Source organism: Ambystoma mexicanum, chromosome 4p (assembly GCF_040938575.1).
Source record: "Ambystoma mexicanum isolate Mex_15411 chromosome 4p, UKY_AmexF1_1, whole genome shotgun sequence".
Taxonomy (NCBI): domain Eukaryota; kingdom Metazoa; phylum Chordata; class Amphibia; order Caudata; family Ambystomatidae; genus Ambystoma; species Ambystoma mexicanum.
In genome coordinates, this window is record NC_090927.1 from 411,585,115 (window position 1) to 411,610,767 (window position 25,653).

The 25,653-nt window shown below is 44.8% G+C and overlaps 1 protein-coding gene across 3 annotated transcripts in view; it reads left to right on the forward strand.

The window, feature by feature from the left end:
- The window catches only part of NBAS (NBAS subunit of NRZ tethering complex), a 3,456,930-nt gene that overhangs the window by 613,785 nt on the left and 2,817,492 nt on the right, over nt 1-25,653 (forward strand). For all 3 annotated transcript variants that reach the window (XM_069605942.1, XM_069605943.1, XM_069605944.1), the window contains exon 13: nt 8,125-8,188. In XM_069605942.1, the coding sequence (XP_069462043.1) occupies nt 8,125-8,188 (64 nt within the window). The remainder of the gene's footprint in view (nt 1-8,124; nt 8,189-25,653) is intronic.

Sequence of the window (25,653 nt, forward strand, 5' to 3'; positions counted from 1 at the left end):
AGAAAGACAGTGTACACAGACACAAGCTGTAATAAGCATTACTTATTTGATTACGATGCGCTATAATACATGTCCGTGAGCAACACCCACAGGTCACTTACAAACCCGAAATATTTAAGGATCGAATTTCCAGCAAAGGAGTGGAATAAGCAGAAGGGTGCATAGCAAAATATGATTAAGGGAAAGGAATCCATAATTTCATTACCGCCTTTCAAGAGAGGGTGTAGACAGTTGGTTGATTAATGGGGTGCTTACATGATGTTTGGGAACTACATTTCTGAAAATGGATCAGGAATGCCCATTGATACGAACACACAGAAAGCACACACTGTACAAAGATAAATTCACACATACTTTTTTCAAAAAGCATATCTTTAATTTACATTGGCAACCTAGTAGGGTCTGTGCCTCAGCACAACTATCACTGGGAGATGAAAGGTCACTGCAGTTCACTTCGCCGAGAAGACAGCGAAAGACTGTCTGCTGAGGACTGCCCAGGGTGTAGGATGTCACAGAGCTGGGAGCCTTTTAGCCCCCTGTGCCACACTCACACAGGGCAGGCAGCACAGCAGGTGCGTCACCGTGAGACTGATTCAACAGCTCTAGTAGAGCAGTTAGTCTGTTGAGCTGTTGGATGAGGCGAGGCTGAGATGAATGGTGATAGCACGAATGTGCACTCACCTGTGCTTATTGGCATTCGAATTTTTACTTTTGTGCAAGCGGAGGGGAAAAGCAGGACTCTGGCAAAACGTGCCAACAAGCAATAGCATTGATTGTTGCCCATGGTGGCAAATGGTCCGGGCCCAGCATCACTCACACGCCTGAGCCTCGTGCAGGCAGTTTCAGTGCAAGCTTCAGCTGCGCACTGCCACTGAAAATTATGAATGCAAAGTTCTGCCTTTGGATAGCAGAGATTGGCGGTGCACTTTGGTGATACGTGTGGCATGCTGTCCGAGCTCTGTATGCGGAGCTCGGCTTTGCGTAGTTATCAATTTTCAAGGGACAGTAAACACCTACTGAAAGCAGTTATGTCTGTGCGCACTGCCTTTTATTACATTGTTAAGGATTTCAATAGGGCGTCACACACTGGACCAGGACACTTGGTCTCTGCCTGGGATGTGGCGCTCAATAGAAATGCTTTTTCTTTAATTTAAATGAATTCAAATTGAGCCGGTACCCGACCCGTCTCACATCCTCTTTTACAAATACCCCGGGTCACAATGGACCATGAACCAGGCCGGTTGGTGAAAATACAATATTTATTTTTAGAATTCACAAAAATCACACACAATTTAATATTGGGCAACAATCACCAGTGGGGTGATAATTATAATGGAAATGGAAGCAATGCACTTTGTTAACATTCTAGTAGAACATATCCAAAGCACAAGTGAATAGGAACACTTCTTGAATTAGGATAGATAGCACCCCAGTTAAAGTTTCCCCCTGCAATGTTCCTTCAAACCACAAATAATCAAATTCTGAGTTGAAAGAAGCAGCAGGTAGTCAGGGATAAGATGCCGCAAACAGAATCATAATCCGAACTTCCCTTGCAAAGGTTAGAAATGACACTCCGATTTTGAAAAATTAATGAATTATATGTGTTTAAATAAAACATATGTATATCATTATCACAGTATTAGGTATGTTATCTCACTATCAACCATAAGGTAAGGTATCACAAAAGCATACAGTTCACAAAGCAGATGGAAAATGAAAAACCAATGCAGCCGAATTCACACATGGAAAAGTTCAATTTTTTCTAGTTTGCAGTTTTAAATGTAGAAATGTTTTTTCAAAAAACGGGTGAAAAAAACTCTGAATCGGAATGCGGTTTTTGGGCAGGGAAAGAGATGCACAACACAGGGACAATATAGAAGTGAAACGAGGACTCTAGGTGATGAATTGAGAGAGATTTAAAAAGTTGAATGAGGTTTGTTTTTAGGAAAATGGAGCAGTGAAAAAGAGAAAATCAGTTAAAAATGAAAGGCAAATTTCACTTAAACTAAATTATTTAGACTATATTGTTAAAGAAAGCCATGGTCCGTTGAAAGATTGATTCGCCACGTCAACCTTTTCCCGTCGTGTTCTGATCTACGTGGGAATTAATTTGAATTACTCCAAATATTACAGTTACAAAATGAGATGAAGGAAAGAATTGTGCTAACGCTATGAAACAAGAACAGGGTACACAGAAAATTGGAACAGTCTATACAAGTTATCAGGGTATGGATAGGGTTGCTTAGAGAGTGGCTCAATGACAAAAGTGAAGATGGGGTAGACTATGTGTTATGGGATGTGGGATACTCACAGGCAGCTCTTAGATTTGGGATCAGGAACAGTCAACCAGGTTCTAGACTCCAGGGTTCGGGTCACTAGGTAGTGGCAGACTCTCCTAGCAGAACAGCAGCTCGGCCTGTCTGGTCACCGGATAATCAGGACAGCTGGATGGCAGGGTTGCAGCAGGCATGAAGTTAGTGGGCAAAAAGCCGTCTGGTTTCAGGATGCTTCCCAAAAGAACACTACAGCTTTTCCCTTTGGTTATTAGGGTTTCTGGGTTGAGGCCTTGCTGTGGAAGGATCAGCAATGCTTTGGCCTTGCAGTGGAATCAGCTATCCTTTGGCTTTGCAGTGGGATCTTGAATCATCTATCCTTTGGCTTTGCAGTGGGATCTGGAATCACCTATGCTTTGGCTTTGCAGTGGAGTCTGGAATCAGCTATGCTTTGGCTTTGCAGGGGGATCTGGAATCTGACAAGTTGAATGTAGAAGATCAGGAAAGCAGGCGCATGAAATTCAGGAAAGAGTCTGTCCAGAGTTCTGTCGACCACCCTTTTTATGGAGCATGGTGACATCATAGACAGACCCTCCAGCTTATAGCGATTTTGCGATCCCGCAAAATGCCGCGAAAACGGCCGTTTTGTGCAAAATGCCGCAAAAACGGCCGTTTTGTGCAAAAATTGCATCTTAAAAAAAAAAAAAAAATTTACTTTTTTTTTTTTTTAAGTAATCTGCAAAAATTACTGTTTTCAAAAAATAATACACAGGGTGACAGGTTCTCAACTTTTTTTTACACAAGTAATGAAATGCGCTAACACATCTCATCACTTGCGCACCAAAAAAGTGCAGCCCAATTCACAAGGGACACATGAATGGGCACATTCTATATGCGCGTCCATTCAGATGGCCTTTTTCACCTCCTTGATCAAATAAAGTGGCGTTTTTGTCAATTTAAAAGCGCATCCCTCATTTCCAAGCAAGATGCACTTTTAAATGTGCAGAAATTGTAGGCAACCCTACGCGCACGGGATGTGGGGCTGCCACTGCATGGCAGGGTCTTTCCTGACCCTGTCATGCATTTCTTTTAAGGTATGAACCGCTGCTGTGCCGCTTGCATTTCTGTTCCTCAAACAGGATAAAAATGCATTTTTTGGGTCGCATTTTACAGCGGCAGGCACCTGGAGGGCCTGTCCCTGTGAAAGGCGCTAGGAGCTTGCAGAACACTGTCGGGAGAGCGATTCTATTCAAAGTACTGCCCATTTTGATGACAAAAATCTATCGAATGTTACAATTTGACCTATTTTGTTCAGTACTATTCGATCAATTTTCATAAATACTGAACATGTGTTGCGTGGGTGTCACCCGCTCCCCATGTTCCGCATTTTTGGTCTAGGGTGGTTGCATAAGTGTTTTCCCCTTTTTCCTCAAAATTGGAGCCGGGGACAAAAAAAAAGAAAATAACAAAAAATAACAAAAAAGGGACCCTGCGGAGTCGGATCCGACCCACGTTAGAGGGACGGATCTGGCACCGCAGGGTTGCAGGGGAAGTGGCAGCGACCAAGCAGTTAAGTAGGGGAGGGGATGGGGTGGTGGTGAAAGGTACATTTTGGCTAAAGTGCAAATCAATTCGCAGCGAAATTGACTACGGTCAATTCTGCCGCAAATAATTACACTTCGGTCAAACAACCCAGAACACCATTCAAGGCAGCTGGCCAGCGCACAATTTGCGCTACAGCTCAAGCCTGTGGAAATGCGCCGGTCACCTTTGAGAATAAGGTGACCTGCTCATTTCCAAAAATGGGTTGTCTAAAAATAGCATATCCTCCGTTCTTTTTTTAAATGCCCCACTATTTGAGGAACTGGGTCAAAATCTACATTTTAAAAAAAATAAAAAATGGTTACACTATGAAAGAGGGAGAGTGATGGGTGAGATGTGAAGTGATAGGCAAGAAAGCAAAGGGAGAGCAGTGGGTCAGAGGAGGAAGCGCAGCACAAGAGAGCAGAGGAAGCAGTGATGCGGTGGGCCAGAAATCTAAGAGCGAGCAGAGGTACAGAAAGTAGAGGGAGCGTGTGGTCAGTGAGCCAGAAAGCAGAGAGGAAGCGGTTGGCCAGAAAGAGGCAGTGAGCTGCAGATTGGGAAAAAGTATGAGGGAAGAGTGTGATAGAATGGGGGAAAGGATGCAAGATGCAGAAGCAGCACAAAAGAATGAAACTGTATATTGCGGGAGGAATTGTAGAGTGTAAGGTGTGAGTTGGGAGTATGATTTGGAGTGTGGCAGGGGCTGGGCAGTGCAAATTGTGACTTGACAGTGTGACATAGTACGAGAGTATTTGTATGACAGAGTGAGAGGTTAAGGAATGTAAGTTGGGATGGAGAGTTGGTGAGATGTGTGTTGGTGAGAGAGGTGTGTGGGTGTTTGGGGGATTGGAGAACATAGAAGGGGAATATTTTCAGCATTACAATTTATAATGATCAATTTAGTTAATATTATTAAATAGTTCAAAGAAGGTAGCAGGCGCTCCTCTCCAGAAAGAACATGGCATGATAACACGTGTATGGGGTTGCTTTTGGTACTCTTGTTCAGAGAGGAATTGCCATAGCGTTTTGGTGCTGGACTGCCCATGTGGGCGGGACAAAGACTGATATGCAAATGGACATTTCCCATCTGTGAAAGGTACAGTGAGCAAAAAGCATGTGCTGCAAACTCTCATCTCAGAACAGGTAATCATGCCATGTTCTTTCTCGAGAGGAGTGCCTGCTACCTTTTTTGAAATACTATTAAATAGGCTTGAACATTAAACCAGAAATGTAGCCAAATCAAACACTGTTCTGCCAAGCCAGAGACATCTGGGACTCTTCCTATTAAATTAATCCAAAAGATACATAATAATGATACCCTGGCTCTCTTGTAGCCTTGCACTCTGCCTATTTCCTGCAATGTGGCAATCTTACACCCTCCAGTTAATACAAAATGTCCCGCAAAAATGCCGCAATAAATAAAGGTTTGTGCCGCAAAATTTGCCATTTCATGCCGCAAAATTTGCCATTTCATGCCGCAAAATCCTGGAAGGTCTGCATAGAATTATATGTTAGGGCAGGCTTAGCTAAGCAACGCCTCTAAACAACTGGAATTGTCAGGGGTGATAGTTACCGCCTTCCTCTCAGCTAGTTGGGTTTCAAGGGCATGATGTCAGATTTGTGATGTGAGTTTTACAATGTCCAGAACCTCCCACAGTTACTATGGTTGACATAAATGGCACATTTGTACAATTGTGGCATCTCAACAAATTACTTGCGCAGGTTACATATTTTATGCAGCACATGCCAGTCCAACTCTGCAGTCTGTAAAATATTGTTTCGCCCTTCTAATAATTTTTGTTCATTTTTTGTGCAAAATATTTGGGCTAAAATTCTGTAACTTTACACGTATATGTATTATCATTAGGCATGTCTGTCAGTGTTGAATTTTACACTCGCATTTTGTACACTTTCCTTGGAAAACCCAATTCTCTGCCATTTATGTTCCCTATATGGCAGTGAAAGCTCCAATGTCTTAAATTACAACCCACAAAATTACATTAAAACTGTTAACTTTCTACATTCCTGCGAATTTCTGTTGCAAAAATAACCGTCTTCAAAGCTTCTTTAAAAAAGTCTTTTGAAACAAATGGGCTGGCCTTTGTCCTCCACTGGACCATTTTTTTTCTCTTCAGCTACCCCCAACTGTCACTTCAGCCCAGTGGGGATGGGGGTTTCCCAGTTTGATTGAAGGTTTTATGGCCACTTCCACTTCACAGGTTAGTGTCCCAGTACTTCCATTGTAAGAGCCCTCAGCCCAGACGAAAGTCTGCCATGGTAGCTATTAGCACTTGTGTGTTCGAGCATCTACTGTGGGAGCCTTCTGTTGCTGGCACCCCCAAGCAGAAACCTGTTTGGGGCTGACTTCCCCCATGTAGCCAAAGCAATTTAATTCCTTATTTTATTTATTTTTGTAATAAATCAGTATAAAGCCTGTTGAATAGGATCTCTCATGTATATTTCACAGCACAACCCCCTTCACATTGCTAGTTAATGGCAGGGCCTTATCCAACATACACTTTTAAACAAGTATTTTTGCTTATTTGCAAAAGTACATTTAAACATGTGATCTGCTGGCATTTCTCTTGCAAATTTGGTTTGTCTCTTCCTTCTGCATTTCCACATTGCTTTGTAGCCAGAGTTATTCTTGTATGCAGCAATGGGTTTAAAACATAGATGCACTGAAATTGACATAGGCCCAGAAAGCCAGGGCAATTTTGACGCATTCATCTTTGATATTTTGTAGCCCAAAAGTAAAGCGTTTCCCGTGTAGCTGAAGTAAAGTTTCTTTTGATTCCTTCAGAACTGAATAACAGCCTGACATTCAGGGATACTGCTATTGTCTGCTGGAGCAAAATGTGAACGTGAATGGGCATGGCACGCTCTCATTAATAAAAGTAGTGTGATGAGGAATTGGAGGAAAATCGCATCAGAGCGGCATCATTTTTAAATGGAAATATTTCCCTTTTCAATGGGAACTCTGGGCTTGCAGCAAAGCAGCGCTGCCTTTTCATTCCCCTTCTTTGATACATTTCAGAACACACTGGCAGACTTTTTCAGTGTGCCCCCTTGTTCCATCCTGTCCAATATGTGTTGGGCAAGATGGTGCACCATCTTTGTGTTGCTGCAAAACACAGTTTTGGTGTGAGGCAGTGGTGCTCACAGGATCCAGCGCAGCCATTTTGCTGTGTCTGCTGAAATGCGGACTGGTTGTGGATGGGAGTACTGCTGAGTGGGTAAATATATCCCACAACATACCCTCGGTTTGTAAGGTAAAAGGCAGTGCGCGCCTCGGATGTATCTGCTTTCAGTTGGTGTTTACTTTCCCTTGAAAACTGATACTTGTGGAAAGCCGAGCTCTGCCACAGAAAAGGGGACCATGCAGCCAAAGTGCAGTGGTACTGTGCTGTGCCACTGAGACAGAGGTGAAATGTATTTAAATCCTCTACAACTGAAAACTACCGCTCATGAATGATCCCTCCCCTTTACTACCTACATTTGAAGCTGCGCTGCTGGCTTTCTGGGCCTATGTCACATGGGCTCAGGGTGCTGCTGGCATGCTAACAAAATGAAACCCAACGAAACTGCTTCTCTGCGGCTGTGCCATACCTCCGTTTGAAATGAGCCAAACCCTCCCTCATTCAGCATTATGATTGTAGGATGCTCAGGGGTTGCAAGAGGTTGGACAGGGATCGCAAGCTGACAGCCAGGGGTCAAAATTGCGACCCCTAGTGACTTGAAACCAACGTCCGTGGCAGCTTAGTAAAACAGGATTTAAAGTTGGTATCCGGTATCAGGCATCGCCCAATAAGCGGAAGGTACCTCTGGGGAATGAGGAGCCACTGTAATATATGGTGTGCCTCAAATCTAACTCCCGCATGAGAGGCAAAACAAATCTTTTTGTCCGTTATATATGACCCATTATGTTTTATCAGATTTCTAGATGTGTTCTAATGTTCCTTCATTCAGCAGCCCAAAGAAACTGAATGAGGCCACATTAATATGTTTGTATGACATCAGTTAGCCTATAGTCAAAGTCAAAGGTAGCTTCTAATAAATAATCATGTTGGCAATCTCAGTAATGGAGTAATTTTATCAGCACAGTGGATTTGCAATTCCTGCTGCATAGTTGCCCCTTGCAGAGAAGAATTAGCTAAGACAATACCTGGTCAGTATCAAATGGTAATTATTGTGCATTTGAAATTTGTTGCGTTGAAATGGACTACTTGTAGAGTTTATACAAGTTCTCCTTATTCACTTTCTTTAGCCACGATTTGACGAGATCAACCCTAACTGGAGGACCTCCATCGAGAAAAGGAAAAAAATGAAAGGTATGTTGTTTTTTTATTGAATTTGTTTTATTATAACATTGCTTTTAATTTCTCCTATCTGAAGAAACAATTACCTAGAAAATCAGGATTATTTTTTACAGTTTCTAGATATATAGGGCCTCATTAAGAGTGCGGCGGTAAAGGGTTAATGGTGCTGGTAAGGATGCCGGTGCTGTTAACCCCTTACCACTGCATTACGAGGTCCCTTAGCAGGAGCCGCTAAAGGACCAGGGAGCTATTAACGGGCCTGTTATTAACGGGCCCGTTATTAGCTCCCTCCCCATTCCCATTGAGCCCTACGGGGGCTCGAATGGGAATGGGGATGGGTATTTTGATTGAGGAATTGCCGGGTCCTCCAAGGTTGGAATGACCCAGTAATTCCTCATTCAAGGAACCCAGACCGATTTTGGAGGCAGCCATGGCGCTACTAGCATCATGGCTGCCTCCAAACTCGTAATGAGGCCCATAGTGTGTAAAATATGTTCACATCTTACTGAGATAAAGGTTTTTTTTTTCCAAACTATATTTATCGAGCAAAAAACATCACAAGCACAGTAGAAAAGAACAATCCGGTGAAAACCTCTGCACTAATGCTCCCACCTTCTAAGACTATCTTTCAATTTTAATTGTTCGCATCTTTAAAAACCAAACAAGAAATCCACTGAAGATTCTGCCATACATTACTTGAGTGAGTGAGTGAGTGAGTGAGAGATATCCAAAGAGAATTGACTCCCGTTATGATGATTTATACCACGCAGCGCTGCCATTTGCATGGTCTCCAGGTGCTTACGTGGCTCTGTAAAAAAAAGTGTCAGGGGTTGGTTAGTGAGGAAAGAGGGATAGGATAGAGGTTGTGGTCTTCTGGTGATGCTTGCAGAACCAGGAGAAACTGGTATCTGTCCGTGTTAGCTGTCTAGGTGTGCTTGGTTCTATGCACTGTGCTTGTTGTGTCCAGAGGGTTAGCGTGCAGTGTCTGGGTTGTTATTGTTTGCAACTGTTTGGTCTTTTCGCATGGTTGGCATTGGGTTTGATCTTTGTGTGTAGTTTTAGCTGCCCATTATGGGCATGTGTAGTTTGTGGGAGGTATGCAGGTGTGCAAAAGAAGAGGGGTTGGTGTGTAGGTTTCTGTATTAAATATCCCAAGGGACTAGCCATTTGCTGTAACCCTCCAGCATGCAGGTGGACTCTCAGCCCCCAACCACAGCAAATATAAACATTCCCCCTCCCACCTTTCTTCTGCGCTTATCGGATATTCCTTATCTGACCAACTTTCACCTGCCACTTGCTGGCTGCACTACCTTTATTTATTTTATTTTATTTAATATTTATTCTGTTTTTCTCTCCTGCTCTGCACTATTGCCCCCCCCCCCTTACATGCACTTTCCCCTTTTCCCTTTTCCATGCACTTGAGCTTTCTTAGATGTCACTGGGTCTAGTAAGATCACTGCCTTCTACCTACTCAGGTCAGGCAAGAGCAGAATTGTCCTGTCCACAAACAAAATCACTCTAATTTTACTTTCTGCCTGCAGTGCATGCTCCTTGAACCTGCAGTCAGTGAGCACCATGATCATTTCTCCAGTGTTTTCATCTCCAGATCGTTTCCCTCCAGCCGGTATGCATTCTTAGACCTCCAAAGCTGGACAGGGTAGCTAAAGAGGTACCTCCTGCAGGAGGAAGGCCCCAATTAATGTTTCAAGGTCACCAATGCCAACATGGTATGGCAATCCGAAAACTCTGTTAGCCTCTCTTATTTTGTCCTCCAGATGCTCAGTATGAACCCCAGCCTTCACTATATTCTAGGCTAAACATCTATGATGGAGTAGTGTCATGTAGAGGTCCCTCTCCCCTGCATCTTCAACCTTAAATCGCCCCTCCACATTGGTCATTGCAACCTCTGCCTCGGACTCCCACCTGGTTAATTCTTGAAGAGTTGCCTACACAGGGAATAGCTTAGTGTCCCATCCATCCACTTTAACGTGAAGTGCGTTCAGAGACTCCAAAAACAATTCCTCCTCAGCTGATATACTACAGCCCCCCAACGCTTACTGTTCTCAAGGTGGCACCCAAATCTTTGTTCGTCCATGGTTGAAAGAAGTTGGATCCCTTAACTACTTCTGGCATTACTCATCCATATACATAGCAACTACATCACCCTAAGGGATATATGGAAGGCTAGAGATTCAAGGGTTGTTTTTGATGTAATTGCCACAATTGGACTCCTCCCTACATCGGGGCTGGGATGCAGGAGCAGGCTGACACACCTTCTATCTTTGGCTTGGTATCAGGAGCTGACATGCAACCATAATCCTTTTACCCTTTGCTCTTGCTGGTACCACACTGCCAGTGTCCAAGCTCCTCTCTAGTGGTACCACCCACCCACCTTGGTCTGGTCCACTTCCCTTCGCAGTTACTTCTGTGGGAAATCTGAAAGTGTCTCACCTGCTGGTCCCCGGAGATCTGTTGTCCAGGTGGCCAGGACACAGCCATGGCTATTGGATCCAGTTCCTGGGGGGTGGACTAGTGGGGGAGGATCACCTGGGCGAGGGGTCTTCGGGGAGTGGTAGTGGGACACTGAGGGTTGAGATGCGGTATCCCCTTCCCTGTAACAACTTTTCCCCATCCTACCCTGTAGGATATTTAGAAGCTCTACCCCCGGCCCCCTTTTCCCACACAAACACTTTCTTACACGGTAACAGACAACGGACTAACACCAGACCCGTTTATCTGACATGTCCCAACACTCGGGTCAGGCAGAGTCAGGCAATTGACAATAACCATGCACACCTGACTGCCCTTTACCTTCCCTACAGGGATAAAAGGCTGAGCTTGAAAGCACACTTCGAGCAAGGTGACAGCTACACCAAACCGACAGTACAAAGGGAGAAGAAAAGCGGTGAGACCTGGAAGGACGACAAAGGGGGAATCGCCCTTGCCCTTTTCAGCTCAGACCCGCGAAGCCTCCAGAAGGGAAATCGAAAGGCTGGGAGTTAAAGCTGGCGTGCGAAGCAACAGATGTCAATGGTACACCGGGGCCTCTCGCGTTGATAACGCGGGCGGAGAGGCAAGCTGGCTACCGTGGTACTATCTTTCTTTCCAGAGAACAAAGAAGCCAATGGGTTCAGCACAGCTGGTGAGACGGAGGAAGCTGATATCAAACGAACTGTGTTAAGCCCAAGGTTGCGGGTAGTAACATTTTGAATGCAAGAAGAAAGGACTTGTGTGTATGTTTGAACTTTCAAGAAAGTCCAGTTGAGGTCCAGATGCAGAGGGTTCCGGCGCCACCTGTGCGAACTACAACAACCAGAAGGCCCTAGGAAAGGGTGGTGTGAGGCGTCAGAGTGGTTCTACAAGGGTCACGTAAATCCCTTGTACAATTGAGAGTCTCTGACCCGTTGCCAGAGGTAAGTTAGGGGAAGGAAACGCTGATTTCCACTACGATTGTGAACTGTGATAGTTGGCAAATATGAACCCGACAGAGAGATGGCGAAAGAAAGCTAAAAAGAAAGAAACCCTGCTTGCTGAAAAAACTGAGCAATACATCATTGGTATTAGGAATACATGAACTGTCTTGAAGAAAGACCGTAGTGAACCCGACAGAGGGAGGCCCGTTTTTACAAGGAGGATCCGAGCCTGACGGAGTGAGATCCTAAGGGCAGAGACCAATCGCCCAAGGTATAAAATCACAGAGAGAACTATTGTTTGTTTGTTACTTCTAATCAGCAAACCTTCTAAGGCAAGAGTCTTTTGCAGGAAAGAGACTTAGCCTCTGAAGGGGTTTTGATAATGCTAAACTGAAATGTGAACCTCGTGCTGTCGAGGCCCAAGAGTGTGCTGTGCTCGAGAGTCCCGCCTGTCCTGTGCCTGAAACGTGGGGAAGGGAGACCCTGCCATACCATCCTGACTTATCATTTTGTGAACACTTCTTTCTTTTCCGGTGAACATTATCCCACACTCTTTTTGTAATTAGTAGTAAGGATTGGCAATAGGTTTGTTTTAGTATAGGGCCTTTTTTATTTGGCAAGACGCCACTAGGACTGCCTTATTATTATTTGATGGTCGTAGCTTGCTCCCATCTTAGATTTAGGTTCAGATTAGGGGTTTATCTCACCTATTAACCTTGAACTGTGATCCCTTGTCTGTCTTTACTGTTGCCACCATGAGTTCCTTAAACTTCCCTTATGGAGTTTTTGCACCCCACTTGGAAGCCCCCCAAATCAGCAGGCCGCATATCACATGCTGGGCGTCAGTTGGATACATTTTTACTTCTCTGATGACCTAGAGGAAAGAGCTTCTCCACTCATACCTGAAACCACTTCTGGATCCATAGTGCTCGAATGGGATCCTGCTACCACCTGTCCAGTATCCGCTCCAAGGCACCAGATGACCATTCAACACAATTGAGTTATTCACTTTTGAGACACCTATTTTCAGAGACTACTCAATGACAGTTATGTTTGCTGTCATGCTGACCATGCCATATTTAAATGTTAGTGTTCAATTACCTGATAACAAGTGATTTAATTATAATAATTATTGTTCAATTACCCGATAACGAGTGCTTTGCAGCAACGTTGAGTGTCCATTCTCTGTTAATATTGCTGATTGCATAATCATCCAGTACTGTCACATTCAACTTTCCAGGCGGATTTGCACCTTTCAAGCTATTAACTCCTAAGAAAGAACAGTCATCAAAAGGGATGGGTGGAGGTGGCAACCACACATATATATACTAATGAAAAGGAATCCCGGTAGACAATGGACCACCCAAAAGTGGAGACAGTGTCTACTCTGTCTATGCCCGGGAGGGGGATAATAAGTCAATATATAAATGAGACAGAGCTCAAAACACTGGTTGCACAACAAAAAGGTTCCACAATAAAACTGGATCATAATGGAGTCAATATATACACTTTTAATCAGTACATTTTAAGAAAATATTAAATCACTCAATTAATAGCATTCATAACAATAATCTAAATGAATTACAAAAATCTATCTAGATCATCACATAAAACCTGGGACTTCGTCAATTACAATCAATGGTGAGTTCACAAAGGATTTAGGATACATTCATTGCAAGTCTGACAATGTATCAGTTTCTTATTGTTGTCAGATAAAACAAATGATCTCCCTGTATATATCCAGGACAGTGTCTCGACATGTTTCTGTTCTTGGGGAATCACTCAGAGAACATTCATCAGGAGGGTTGTAAAAGTCACGAAAATCCCAATAAAACAATCGTGTCCTTTGTAAGGGGGAGGGTGTGTTGTTAGCGTGCAACCTGTGGGTTAAAAGAAAGGGGGACAAATAGTGAGCTAAAACCATAGCTATGTAGATTTGTCATATTCCCTAAAGAGGTGAATAGGAGGACCAAACAAAGGGTTCATATTATCTTCCATGGCGCTCGTGGGGGCTCACAACTTTAGTAAATTAGGTTGGTAAGTAGCTCCTAACCTATAACTAATACTCGAAAAATGCCTATTAGTGTTTTTCTAATGAGCTAAAAAACAAAGCTCGACACAGCTAAATAAGTACAGAAAAATAATCAAGAGGTTGGCAAGAATATGTTGTATATCGCCATTGGCTCACCTGTATGGTGACAGGTCCTTGCTGACTCAATGGACAAATAAGGCAACTCCCCCGGTGCGGCTGCGCCTCTAGGTAAAGTGCCACTATAGGTTGTCATCAAGCATCAATCGGTGTCAATATGCAGAGGGGCACACAGCCAGTGTAATGACAAGTAGAGTACAACCACTCACTGTGGAACAGTAAACCTTCCCTCATAATAGATGTCAAGAGAGTAAAGTTATATCTATGTTATAAAATTAAGTTAACAGATGTGCTAGGAATGACACAAAACTTGTACATAGAAGTGCACAGAAACCTCCACCTGTGCATGTCATGCTGTGAAGCTGTGTGTAGCCATATCTCACCAGGAAAAATCACTTTAAGCTGTCCAGGCTAAGGACGGAGTGGGGACTAGAATGTAACTGCCCAGTAGAGTGCAGGTGAACACCAAAGACCCGCTCTATCATGTATAGATACCATGAATAGGGAGTACGTAGTAATATATAACTAGAGAATCACGCATCTGACAGAATGCTAAAAAGATGTTAAACAGATGCTAAAAAATTGCTGTAAAAATGCAGCTTACCGCATCAAAAAATGGATAGAGAATCTGTTTGGCAAGTGTTTCGCATTAGTTCAACGCCAACATTTTACACTGTTCGGGATGAACCGCCTGTGTCCGTGTCTGTGTCGGAAAAAGCAGGAGAGCTCTAGTTATCTATACTATGTAAACAACAGGACGCCGCAAGAATGTAGGCGTCAGAAGTTCATTTGGGCCGAAATGGCTTACCTCCGATCAGTCCATCGGGCATCAGGCAAAAACGCTAGGTGCTGAGTCACGGCAGGCAAGTCCTACGTGTCTGGGTGGCGAACGCGCAGCTTGTGTATATGTGTTGCCATGGACACACAGTGCGCAAGCCCATACTCAGTGGCCATCAACGTAGTATACCTACATGAGTGCTCAGAATTCCGCTGAACTGGCCAAAATAACTGAACTCCCCATTCAATAAAGTTTAAATGTTCTAAAGCTGTTGGGTGCGTATAAATGTAAGGTACGTATGTATGGCTTATTTTAAAACTGACTGTTAAATTAATAAATAATTATTTTAATCAAGAAACCTTGAGTATAAGTGTTATTTGAATACTTGTCACTGTGAACCTCTATGTTGCACCTCTACAGCTCACATTGACCTCTCTTGAGATAAGCCTGGCTGCTCAGTCACTCTACCAACTTGTGTAGTAAAGGCCTATACCAAAGTTTGGGTTACCCATTGCCAAGAGGCCGTATGTAGTCTCCCACAGGTTTACTACATACGGTCTTGCCTAACATCCTGTTTGTCAGGATATTTATCTGCAATGCAATGGCTAGTGACCTGTGTGAAGTGATCAGTGATGGTTGCAGTGGTCAAATGCTTCATAGATGTAGCTATCACTTGAGGGATTATGGGTTTCATGGCACTTGGCACAAGCCATTGAATGGAAAGAGGCGTTCACAAATGAACATTGCTTTGGCTGTTTCCCCGAGAAATTAATTGAATGGTCCAAAAAGCCAAGATATTCTCATCCTTACAAGTGATACTGCATAAATCCGGCAGCTTTGGTTCCAATAACTGCCAAATTATTATAATGAATTGCTGGGTTCCATATTAAAGATGATCTATTTTGCAAACATGAAATACATAGAATTGTATAAACACCTATATCTGAATATAAATATCTTATCTCCTCCAAGCATTATACTTTCAGTGTTTGATTCACAAAGATGTGTAATGGAGCAAATGAGAAAATATCTGTGAGCTTCCCCGATTTGCACCTGCTGCATGATACCTGCTTCTTAAAGCCTACAGCTGGACAACATCTGGAGCTACCTGGAGCAACTTTGAGGTGCATCTTGTATATATTCTCGGGAACTCTCCTGATTTTCTCTATTTTTAGCTTTGTGAATTATGTATTAGACATCACCTGATGTTATCCAGTATCTACCTACCTACCTAACTACTTTGGTAGGTACTGAGGTAGCTACAGTACCTATTGGTGTACTGCAGCTCAGACTTGTGTTGGATGTTTATGTCCAATCCCTGTAGTAATATGGCCCAGCGCAACAACTTCGGATTCTCCTTTTGCATAGCCATTAACCACCTAAAATGCCTGCGGTCTATCTGTAAAGGGAGACCCACAAATGTAGGTTTTCAATTTGTGCAATGGTGGCAGAGTTGCGCGTCGTTTTGTCAAGCGACTAGTAAAATAGGCACATGATTGTTCGACCGTCTCATAGTTTAGATGCACTAGCACTGCACCAATTCCAAACCCACAAGTGTCTGTATGATGAGGTCCTTCCCATAATCTCAGATCTTTAGACCTGGGGTCTGAACAAATCATTCTTCAAGCACTGAAAGGCTATTGGGCAGGCTGGAGTCCAGGTGACATTTGCCATTTTCTTGGATGTCACAACTTTGATGAAAGGCCTGTAATATCCAGTATGGCACAAGAAGGCTCTCACATGTGTCTGGGTAGTGGAGATGTCCTAATCCACCACTGCCTGCACTTTGTCCTTGAAGGCTGTTTCTTACCTCCGACCACTTGGGGTTGCAAGTAAGTAACAGTATTCTGTGTTAGTTGGTACATTGAAGCCTTGATAGTCAAGCTAGTCTTTGGAATGGATTGTAGCACCTGTTTCAGGTGGGATAGATGGTTTTCCCTAGTATGGCTAAAAACAGCAATGTCATCTAAATAGCCTATTTAGATGACATTGCTGTTTTTGTGTTGCGTGGGTGTCACCCGCTCCCCATGTTCCGCATTTTTGGTCTAGGGTGGTTGCATAAGTGTTTTCCCCTTTTTCCTCAAAATTGGAGCCGGGGACAAAAAAAAGAAAATAACAAAAAATAACAAAAAAGGGACCCTGCGGAGTCGGATCCGACCCACGTTAGAGGGACGGATCTGGCACCGCAGGGTTGCAGGGGAAGTGGCAGCGACCAAGCAGTTAAGTAGGGGAGGGGATGGGGGGGTGGTGAAAGGTACATTTTGGGTTGTTTGGCTAAAGTGCAAATCAATTCGCAGCGAAATTGACTACGGTCAATTCTGCCGCAAATAATTACACTTCGGTCAAACAACCCAGAACACCATTCAAGGCAGCTGGCCAGCGCACAATTTGCGCTACAGCTCAAGCCTGTGGAAATGCGCCGGTCACCTTTGAGAATAAGGTGACCTGCTCATTTCCAAAAATGGGTTGTCTAAAAATAGCATATCCTCCGTTCTTTTTTTAAATGCCCCACTATTTGAGGAACTGGGTCAAAATCTACATTTAAAAAAAAATAAAAAAATGGTTACACTATGAAAGAGGGAGAGTGATGGGTGAGATGTGAAGTGATAGGCAAGAAAGCAAAGGGAGAGCAGTGGGTCAGAGGAGGAAGCGCAGCACAAGAGAGCAGAGGAAGCAGTGATGCGGTGGGCTAGAAATCTAAGAGTGAGCAGAGGTACAGAAAGTAGAGGGAGCGTGTGGTCAGTGAGCCAGAAAGCAGAGAGGAAGCGGTTGGCCAGAAAGAGGCAGTGAGCTGCAGATTGGGAAAAAGTATGAGGGAAGAGTGTGATAGAATGGGGGAAAGGATGCAAGATGCAGAAGCAGCACAAAAGAATGAAACTGTATATTGGGGGAGGAATTGTAGAGTGTAAGGTGTGAGTTGGGAGTATGATTTGGAGTGTGGCAGGGGCTGGGCAGTGCAAATTGTGACTTGACAGTGTGACATAGCACGAGAGTATTTGTATGACAGAGTGAGAGGTTAAGGAATGTAAGTTGGGATGGAGAGTTGGTGAGATGTGTGTTGGTGAGAGAGGTGTGTGGGTGTTTGGGGGATTGGAGAACATAGAAGGGGAATATTTTCAGCATTACAATTTATAATGATCAATTTAGTTAATATTATTAAATAGTTCAAAGAAGGTAGCAGGCGCTCCTCTCCAGAAAGAACATGGCATGATAACACGTGTATGGGGTTGCTTTTGGTACTCTTGTTCAGAGAGGAATTGCCATAGCGTTTTGGTGCTGGACTGCCCATGTGGGCGGGACAAAGACTGATATGCAAATGGACATTTCCCATCTGTGAAAGGTACAGTGAGCAAAAAGCATGTGCTGCAAACTCTCATCTCAGAACAGGTAATCATGCCATGTTCTTTCTCGAGAGGAGTGCCTGCTACCTTTTTTGAAATACTATTAAATAGGCTTGAACATTAAACCAGAAATGTAGCCAAATCAAACACTGTTCTGCCAAGCCAGAGACATCTGGGACTCTTCCTATTAAATTAATCCAAAAGATACATAATAATGATACCCTGGCTCTCTTGTAGCCTTGCACTCTGCCTATTTCCTGCAATGTGGCAATCGTACACCCTCCAGTTAATACAAAATGTCCCGCAAAAATGCCGCAATAAATAAAGGTTTGTGCCGCAAAATTTGCCATTTCATGCCGCAAAATTTGCCATTTCATGCCGCAAAATCCTGGAAGGTCTGATATATATATATACATATATATATATACATATATACCTCCTTTGCCTTTTGAAGTAACCGGGGTGGAGGACGGGATATACTCTAAAGAGGGTTATGAACGCGATGACAGTATCAACCCAAACAGCACCAAGACTCTAAAATAAAGGAAAGTCCAATCATGCTTCTTTTAGGGAGCTTTTCTTTTTGCAGATCCTATCCTCTCTGTGCTGAGCTTTGCAGCACTACTTCATTGACTTTGAAGGTGAGGGACACTTTCTCGCTCACCTACTGCATTTACTTTTGTTTTGGGTACTCCAGGACCCTTTTACTAAGATTCCAGTGAGGGGAGATCTCTCCCCTTTGTTTTGGCTTCCATGCTTTCCTATGGCAGCACCCACCACCTTATGTGGACCAAGGCGGAAATAAATATTTGCTTCAGTCTACTTGCCGCGCTCCTCAACGCCTCTTCCAAACTGCAAGAAGCTCTGATTCCTCGCTTGTTTGCTCAACTGGACTTCGGTCACCAGCTCCTGTTAATCAGATCCTGCTTCTGCTGCCTGATTCTGCCGTGATGTTTGATTCTGTTTTCTGTATTGTTCAGCCCTTGGTTTCTCCCAGTTTGTCTTGTTATTCCATAAGAATTACTTAGACTTCAGCTGTTCTCTCTGCTGGGAACTGTTCTTTCAAGCAGACTTGGATCCTGCAATTGTTTTTGAGTTTCTTGTTTGGATATCGTCTTTGTGACTTTGGACCTTCTTGTTGGGAGCGCTGTATATTCTGTGACTTTGGGGATTGTTTACATTCTGTAATTAAGAAGAGACTTCTGGACTTTTGGCCCTTGTACCTGCTAGTTTTGTCCTTGTGTTGTCAGTTCATGGCCTTCGTATTTAGTTTTTCTCTTTTACCTTTTATGGGAATGGGCTGCCCTGCCAATGGACTTAATTTCCACTTATGTACCAATCCCCAGTATTGGCAGGTTTGGAGAAGGGTACATACGGACGAGAGATGGGCTGTTATATGATCTACATTGTTACACTTCCTTAATCCAGAGTGGTTTACTTGCAGCCCATGCCTTTCTGCCCTATCCCACTTCAGAGGCCAGTGTGGTGCGGTTGGGAGGATGCTTGGTAACCCCTAACAGGCATATGTGCACGCCTATTCATGACAACTACTAATTTCCGTTGTCTATCTGCTCCTTTTCCTGCCTCTCATTTACCCTACCTTCTGTAGTATACCATTACACCTACCAGCGTCCATTTGCGCTTTCCAAGTTCCTTCCCCTATTCTACTGTTAATGCCTGGAAAGCAATATTCTATACTTTCTATCTGCCCATTTGTATTGGTGGATCTCCAGCCAGCTGCATAGCTTCAGATACTTAAGCTATCGTAATGGAGGGCCTTCCATCATCTGTGATCACAGAACATAGCATTCAATCCATCTAGAGTTATTAACTTTTTGCCCAATTGGGGTTTTTGCCAAACAAAAGACAGTTTTTCTCTATGCTTTTCCAATCCTGTGGTGTTCAGGTGCAAACGGTGGCACCTGGTGGGGTTTGCGTTATTGCTTCTCTCGATGCCTAGAGACAAGACACCAGATGAGACCTGTTGCTGATACCTTTTAACAATTACCTCCGAGATCCATGTGCTTCTTCATTTGCATTCTTTATCCCAAAGGTCTTGTGGAACTTTAGCCTTCAGGACCATTTTGGCCCTACTTTCTTTTTGTATGCTCTGTCTAACTTAAGAAATATTGTGCTCTGTGTTTTTCAGAGATGTACGTTGATTCAACTCAAGATGAAAAAACATTGTCTATTGTGAGAACACCATGAATAAGTATTACATGTCCAGTTTGTCTGGATTTGTGTGCATTGCACAAGTTCTAAAGCATCAAATTCAGTCATAAGACATGTTGATGAGGGAGATATGTAGTGTACCTAAATTGGTGAACTGTCATGCTTTCATATTCTTGACCCCCTTAAACTTTCTTCTGGTTGTAATTCTAATGGACTCCCAGAGATTCCTCATCTTTGATAGCCATCTTCTAGCTCAGCTGCTCTTCTGAAACTTTTCCACTGCCAGTATACATGGAGGCGCTGCACCCCTTGGCTTTAGTTTCTTTTTTCTGCATACTCTGCCCGCTAAGAGGAACACTGTTCTTTCAAATGCTTTCTCTGGCTTCTTGTTTCGTTATTTGACATCATGCTGAAACTGGAAAAGTAATCGGGATTCAAGCCCTGCATCAATTGCGGGGACCAAATGTCCATTTCGAACCCGCACTGCATCTGCCTTTACTGTCTTGGTGAAGGCCATAATTCCATGGACTGCGTGTCGTATCAATCATTGCACCCGAAGGTGCTTTTTGTACGTGAGCCAAAGGTGTTCACCTTTCTCCACAAGGAGAGGGGTGACAAACTGACCTGTTCAAAGTTGCGGGGCACTGACTGTGTCATAGTGGAGTGGTCTCCTGTCCAGACCGACGAGAAAAAGAAGCAGCACGGCAAGTGGTTAAGATCCCAAGGCAGTTCTTCAAGACCCCATTCGTCGTCGAAGAAGAAGAGGAGCCACCACTTCAGGGAAGACAGAGGAGGCCCAACAGGTACCTTTCCCATCCAAATCCTATACTCCAGAGGAGTGGGAGGCCTTTATGAAGAAGATGCTTGACGTCTATGCCAAGCCAACAGTGGCTGCACGCCGGTGGCCTCGATCCCTTTGCCAGTGGCTTCGGCCAAGCCGACGTATCCACCGCGGTGAGCGGAAGGGAATTTGTAAGCAGATGCGACAAGGTCACATCCAAGGGTCACAGTGGTTGGTCTGTCACAGTGTTCGGTCTTCGGACATCCGTCCTCTGACTTCAGCACCCTCTTTCACAAAGCCACTGTTACCGATGACACCAGGATTGAGAGGGAATTTGTCACCACTCCCCAGAAGAGCATACATTTCCCTTTTGGAGGACATCTATGATGAGGAAGGGGTCCCTGTTCCTTTCAGGCTACAGCCCCCTCCCCCTTCCAAGGGGAATCAGGGATTTTCCATAGGATTTTATGTGGAACAGGGGGACCTGGTGGATATTGCAGCATATTTACAAGAGGCAAGTGGCATGGACTCCTCGCCAGAGGTCGACATGATCCCTGCTGCCTCCCAAGGCAAGCCACATGCTGCTTTTTAGTGCCTGATGGCAAAGGCGGTCGACACCTTGGTGTTGTTTGCCCCCTCACATCCGAAGATTCAGTACGAGCTTACTGGCATCCTGAACAATGGTCCAAAGAAGGAGACACTTCTGCCATTTAATCAGGCTATTGAGGGGCCAGTGATGAAATTCTGGGCCAAACCGGCTTCAGTCTAAGCTGTGGACCATGACCTAGTGAAGAAGCACAGACCGGCACCTTCGAACCCCATGTTCCTTTCCGCCCATGCTTCTCTAGAGAGAGTTTGGTGGTCTAGGCTGCTATGGCAAACTTGAAGTCCACCTCCTTTCCATCTTTGCGCCCTGACCAGGGGGAGCAAGAGCTTGGCGCATGGGGGAGAAAGATTTTCGTCTCATCGAGTAAATGCCTAATGTGATCTGGCCAAGTTTTCTTGTCACTCTGTGGTCGATCAAGGCAGAGGTGTCTGAGTTGTGTGAAGACTGGCAGATTCGAGCAATTGCTGATGATTACACACACCTGACTTCCCTTCCCAATCCACATAGGGATAAAAGGCCGAGTACAAAAGCACACTCTGAGCAAGACCAAATGCATGAGGAAGCAACTATTCCAGGACGGCAATTCAAACAGAGGAGAAAGGCGGAGAGACCTGAAATGGCGATAAGGGGGGTAATGCTTTTACCCTTTTCAGCCTAGACCCGCAGAAGGGAAACCTAAGACTGGGAATTACAGCTGCCGAATGATGCGAAGGATGTCAGCAGTAAATGGGACCCTCCTGCAGTGATAGCCAGGGCGAGGAGAAGCGGTTGCCATTGTGGTACTGTCCTTGACTCCAGAGGCAAGAGACACCAACAGAGTTCGGCACAGCCAGTGAGTCGGAAAGAGCTGATAATAGACCAGACTGTGTTGGGCTCAAGTTTGCTAAGAGAAACGTTGTATGAAGAAAGAAGACTAAAGTAAAAGGGTCTTTTGTGAGTAAAATTGGCATCAGAGTTAGACTGGTCCGGCATCACGTGGGTGCTCACTCGAAGGACTTTTACTGGTGCCCCGCTCCTGAACAAGGAGAATGTGTTAAACTGAGATATCAAAGTGGTCCTGCAGCAGGTTATGTTAAATCCTGTGCATAGTCAAAAGTCTTTGGTTGTTGTAGAAGCTACAAGTACCAAGAGGCCTTGGGGGAGGCTTGCATGAGGTGTCAAAGTGGTCATACGAGGGTCAAGCCAAACCCCTGTACTGTCGAAAATCTGTGGCCTGTTGTGGAGGCAAATGTGAACTCGGCTAATGGATGCCTTAGAATTAGGGTGAGCAGTAATACATCTGTGAACATTGTGATGACAAGTATGAACCTAACTGAGGGATGTCCACAGTGAGTGGTTGGTCTGAAACCGACTGAGGGAGGCTAACGTTGAGAGAAGGATCAGAGCCCGGCTGAGTGGGGTCCAGGGTTGAAGGGTAATCACTAGACATGAAGATTAGCAGAAGGAACTTTTTGTTTTGTTGTGAATGGCATATCAGGACCTCTGAAGCAAGAGACTTTGCATGAAAGAAACCTGACACAGAAGATCCTGATATTGAGAAATGGAACTGTAACCTTGTGCCAGAGAAGCCCAGGAGTGTGCTGTGCTCAAGAGTCCCGCCTCGTCCCCTGGTAAAAACATGGGGAAGGGAAACCCCAGCCATAGCATCCTGACTTTATCATTTGTGAACACTTCTTTCTTTTGTTGTGAACATAATCCCACACTCATTTGTAGCATACTGGTAAGGATTGGCAATAGTTTTTTATGGTCGTAACTTGCTCCCATCTTAGATTTAGGTTTAGATTAGGCATTTATCTCACCCATTTTACAGTTTAATAAACGCCCTTGAACTTTGATCACTTGTGTCTGTCTTACTTTGATACCATGCCTTCCTTACACATGCAAGAGAAATGTCTGGACATGCATGAACTTATTCGGCACCAAAGCCGTTGAGTCCTTGAAGAAGTTTCAAGCCTCCATGACGAAGTCACTGGGGCTACCAGTCAAGAACAGCGACCGGTGAGCAGGGGGAGAGTTGTTTGTCCCTTCGCCACATATGCTCAAAGAGGTAGAGACCAAGCCCAATCGGGTTTGTCGCCCCTTAAGTGGTGTGGGCAGGTGGGGTGCCCAGAGGAGGTGTTTTCACCACCACGGTGCCCGCTGCAGCACCTGACATGTAGCCTCTCTGAAATGAACTCCCTCCATCAATCCTCCATGGGAGGCAGAATATCTGTTTGGCAAGGAATCAATAGATATCAATTCTGATGCTGTGCCGTCATCCAACAGAGCTACTTCCTCCATTTTGCCTTTTGCCTGCAGACCAGCCTCAGAGCCACCATTCCTTGCCTCTGGAACCTCTGCTACTGAAGGAGTTCTGCCAGCTTCTGGCAAAAGGGCCCATAGAATGTGTACCCTACTTGGAACGAGGCACATGTTTGGTATTCAACCTATTTTGTGGTGTGATGCTGAAAAAGGACCTTAGTCTTAGACCCATTATGTATCTGAGGCTTCTGAACTTTTACTTGTGCAAGCCTTGGACCTGAAAGACTGAATTGCCGTGATGCTTACTTCCATGTGGCAAGCTGCAAGAGGCAAAGGAAGTACCTAAGATTCGAAATGGGGAATGGTCACTAACAGTTCAGAGTCTTACCTTTCAGTCTTTCTTCAGCACCCAGGGTCTTTGACATTGTTAGCAGTAGTGGTGACTCGCCTCAGAAGGGAGGGCATTCATGTTTTTCACTAAATGGACGACGGGCTTGTTCAACCGTGCTCCCCATTTTTAACGTCGGCACACCTGTACCTGACGTACTGCCTCTTGCACACCATGGGCTTCTTCCTGAACCTCAGGAAGTCTCGCATTTCACCATCCCAGTCCCTCTGATTTCTCTGAGCAGTCTGGGACACTCACTGGGCTGGGGCTTCCCACCCGAGGACATAGCGGCGGACATCTATAAGATAGTCAAAAATGTCCAGCTGCAGGCAAGATTTGCAGTCTCTGCTTTTCTGTGCTTGCCAGGTCTTAAGGCCTCTTATATCCTTGCGGTGCTGGCGGCCCGACTGCGCATGAGGTTGCTGCAGTTGCTGCTGAGTTCACAGTGGTCTCAGTTTCAGGGATGAACATCGGACCTTCTAATTTTAGCAGAGAGTGTGTCTGGAGACCTTCTGGGGTGCTCACCTCCAAGACCTTACAGTGAATGGATTGTGGTCCTCTTCAGAGTATGAGGAGCACGTCAATCTGCCTGAGCTGACAGCAATCAGGCCTGGCCCTGGTTGCTTTTCTTCCCTCTGTGAAGGGCAAGACGATGTTGGCCTTGAAAGACAATACTGTAGACATGCATTAGCACAACAGAGGGTGGTGTGAGCTCCTTGCCTCTGTGCACCGAAGCAACGCGATTATGGTTCTGGGCTCTGGAAAACAGTGTGTCTCTTACTGCAGCCCACCTGGCTAGCAGGAATAATGTGCTGGCGGATGCACTGAGCAGCAATCTTCGATATCCCATGAGTGGGGGCTCTGCCAAGAGGTTTTAGAGGAGGTATTATCCTGTTAAGGGGCTCCTGAAGTGCATCTGCTCCATGGAATCCCCTTGTCAGTGAGCCCTCGGGGACGCCTTGACTGTCGAATGCAACTTCGACTGCTATGTGCGTTCCTGCCGATCCCCGTCATACCTCTGGTTCTCAGTAGACTGTGCCTGTTTGGGTCCACAATCATCTTGATCTCTCTGGACTGGAGTCGGAGAACGTTGTACCCGGAGTTGCTGGACTTTGAAATCTGTCCGCCCATGCATTTGCTGCAGAAAACAGACCTCCTCTCCAACTTGCACATGAACCTCGGCTGCCTGAGTCATCATACCTGGATGCTGAAAGGCTATGGGATAAGGGGTGGGATTTGTGGGAGAATGTCTGGACGTCCTTCTCTCTGCTAAGAGACCCGCCATCAAATCTATCTACGGCTGCAGGTGGCGTATGTTTTCCACTTGTTTCCAAGAGAGGGATTTGGACTTTTATACCTGCCCCAAATCCTCTGTGTTCGCTTTTATTCTGTCTTTGGCCTGGACGGGCCTACAGATTGAACATTATAGGGGTATCTTGTAGCCATTTCTATCTTCAAAAGGACCCCGGAGCAAAGCCCCTTTTTCACGATACCATAGTCATGGAATTCCTGAGGGGTCTTTCTAATCTGTTTCCCTCCACTCCCGTTCGTTGTACCGGCGTGGGATTTACATTTAGTATTAACATTTGCAATGGGTGCTCAATTTG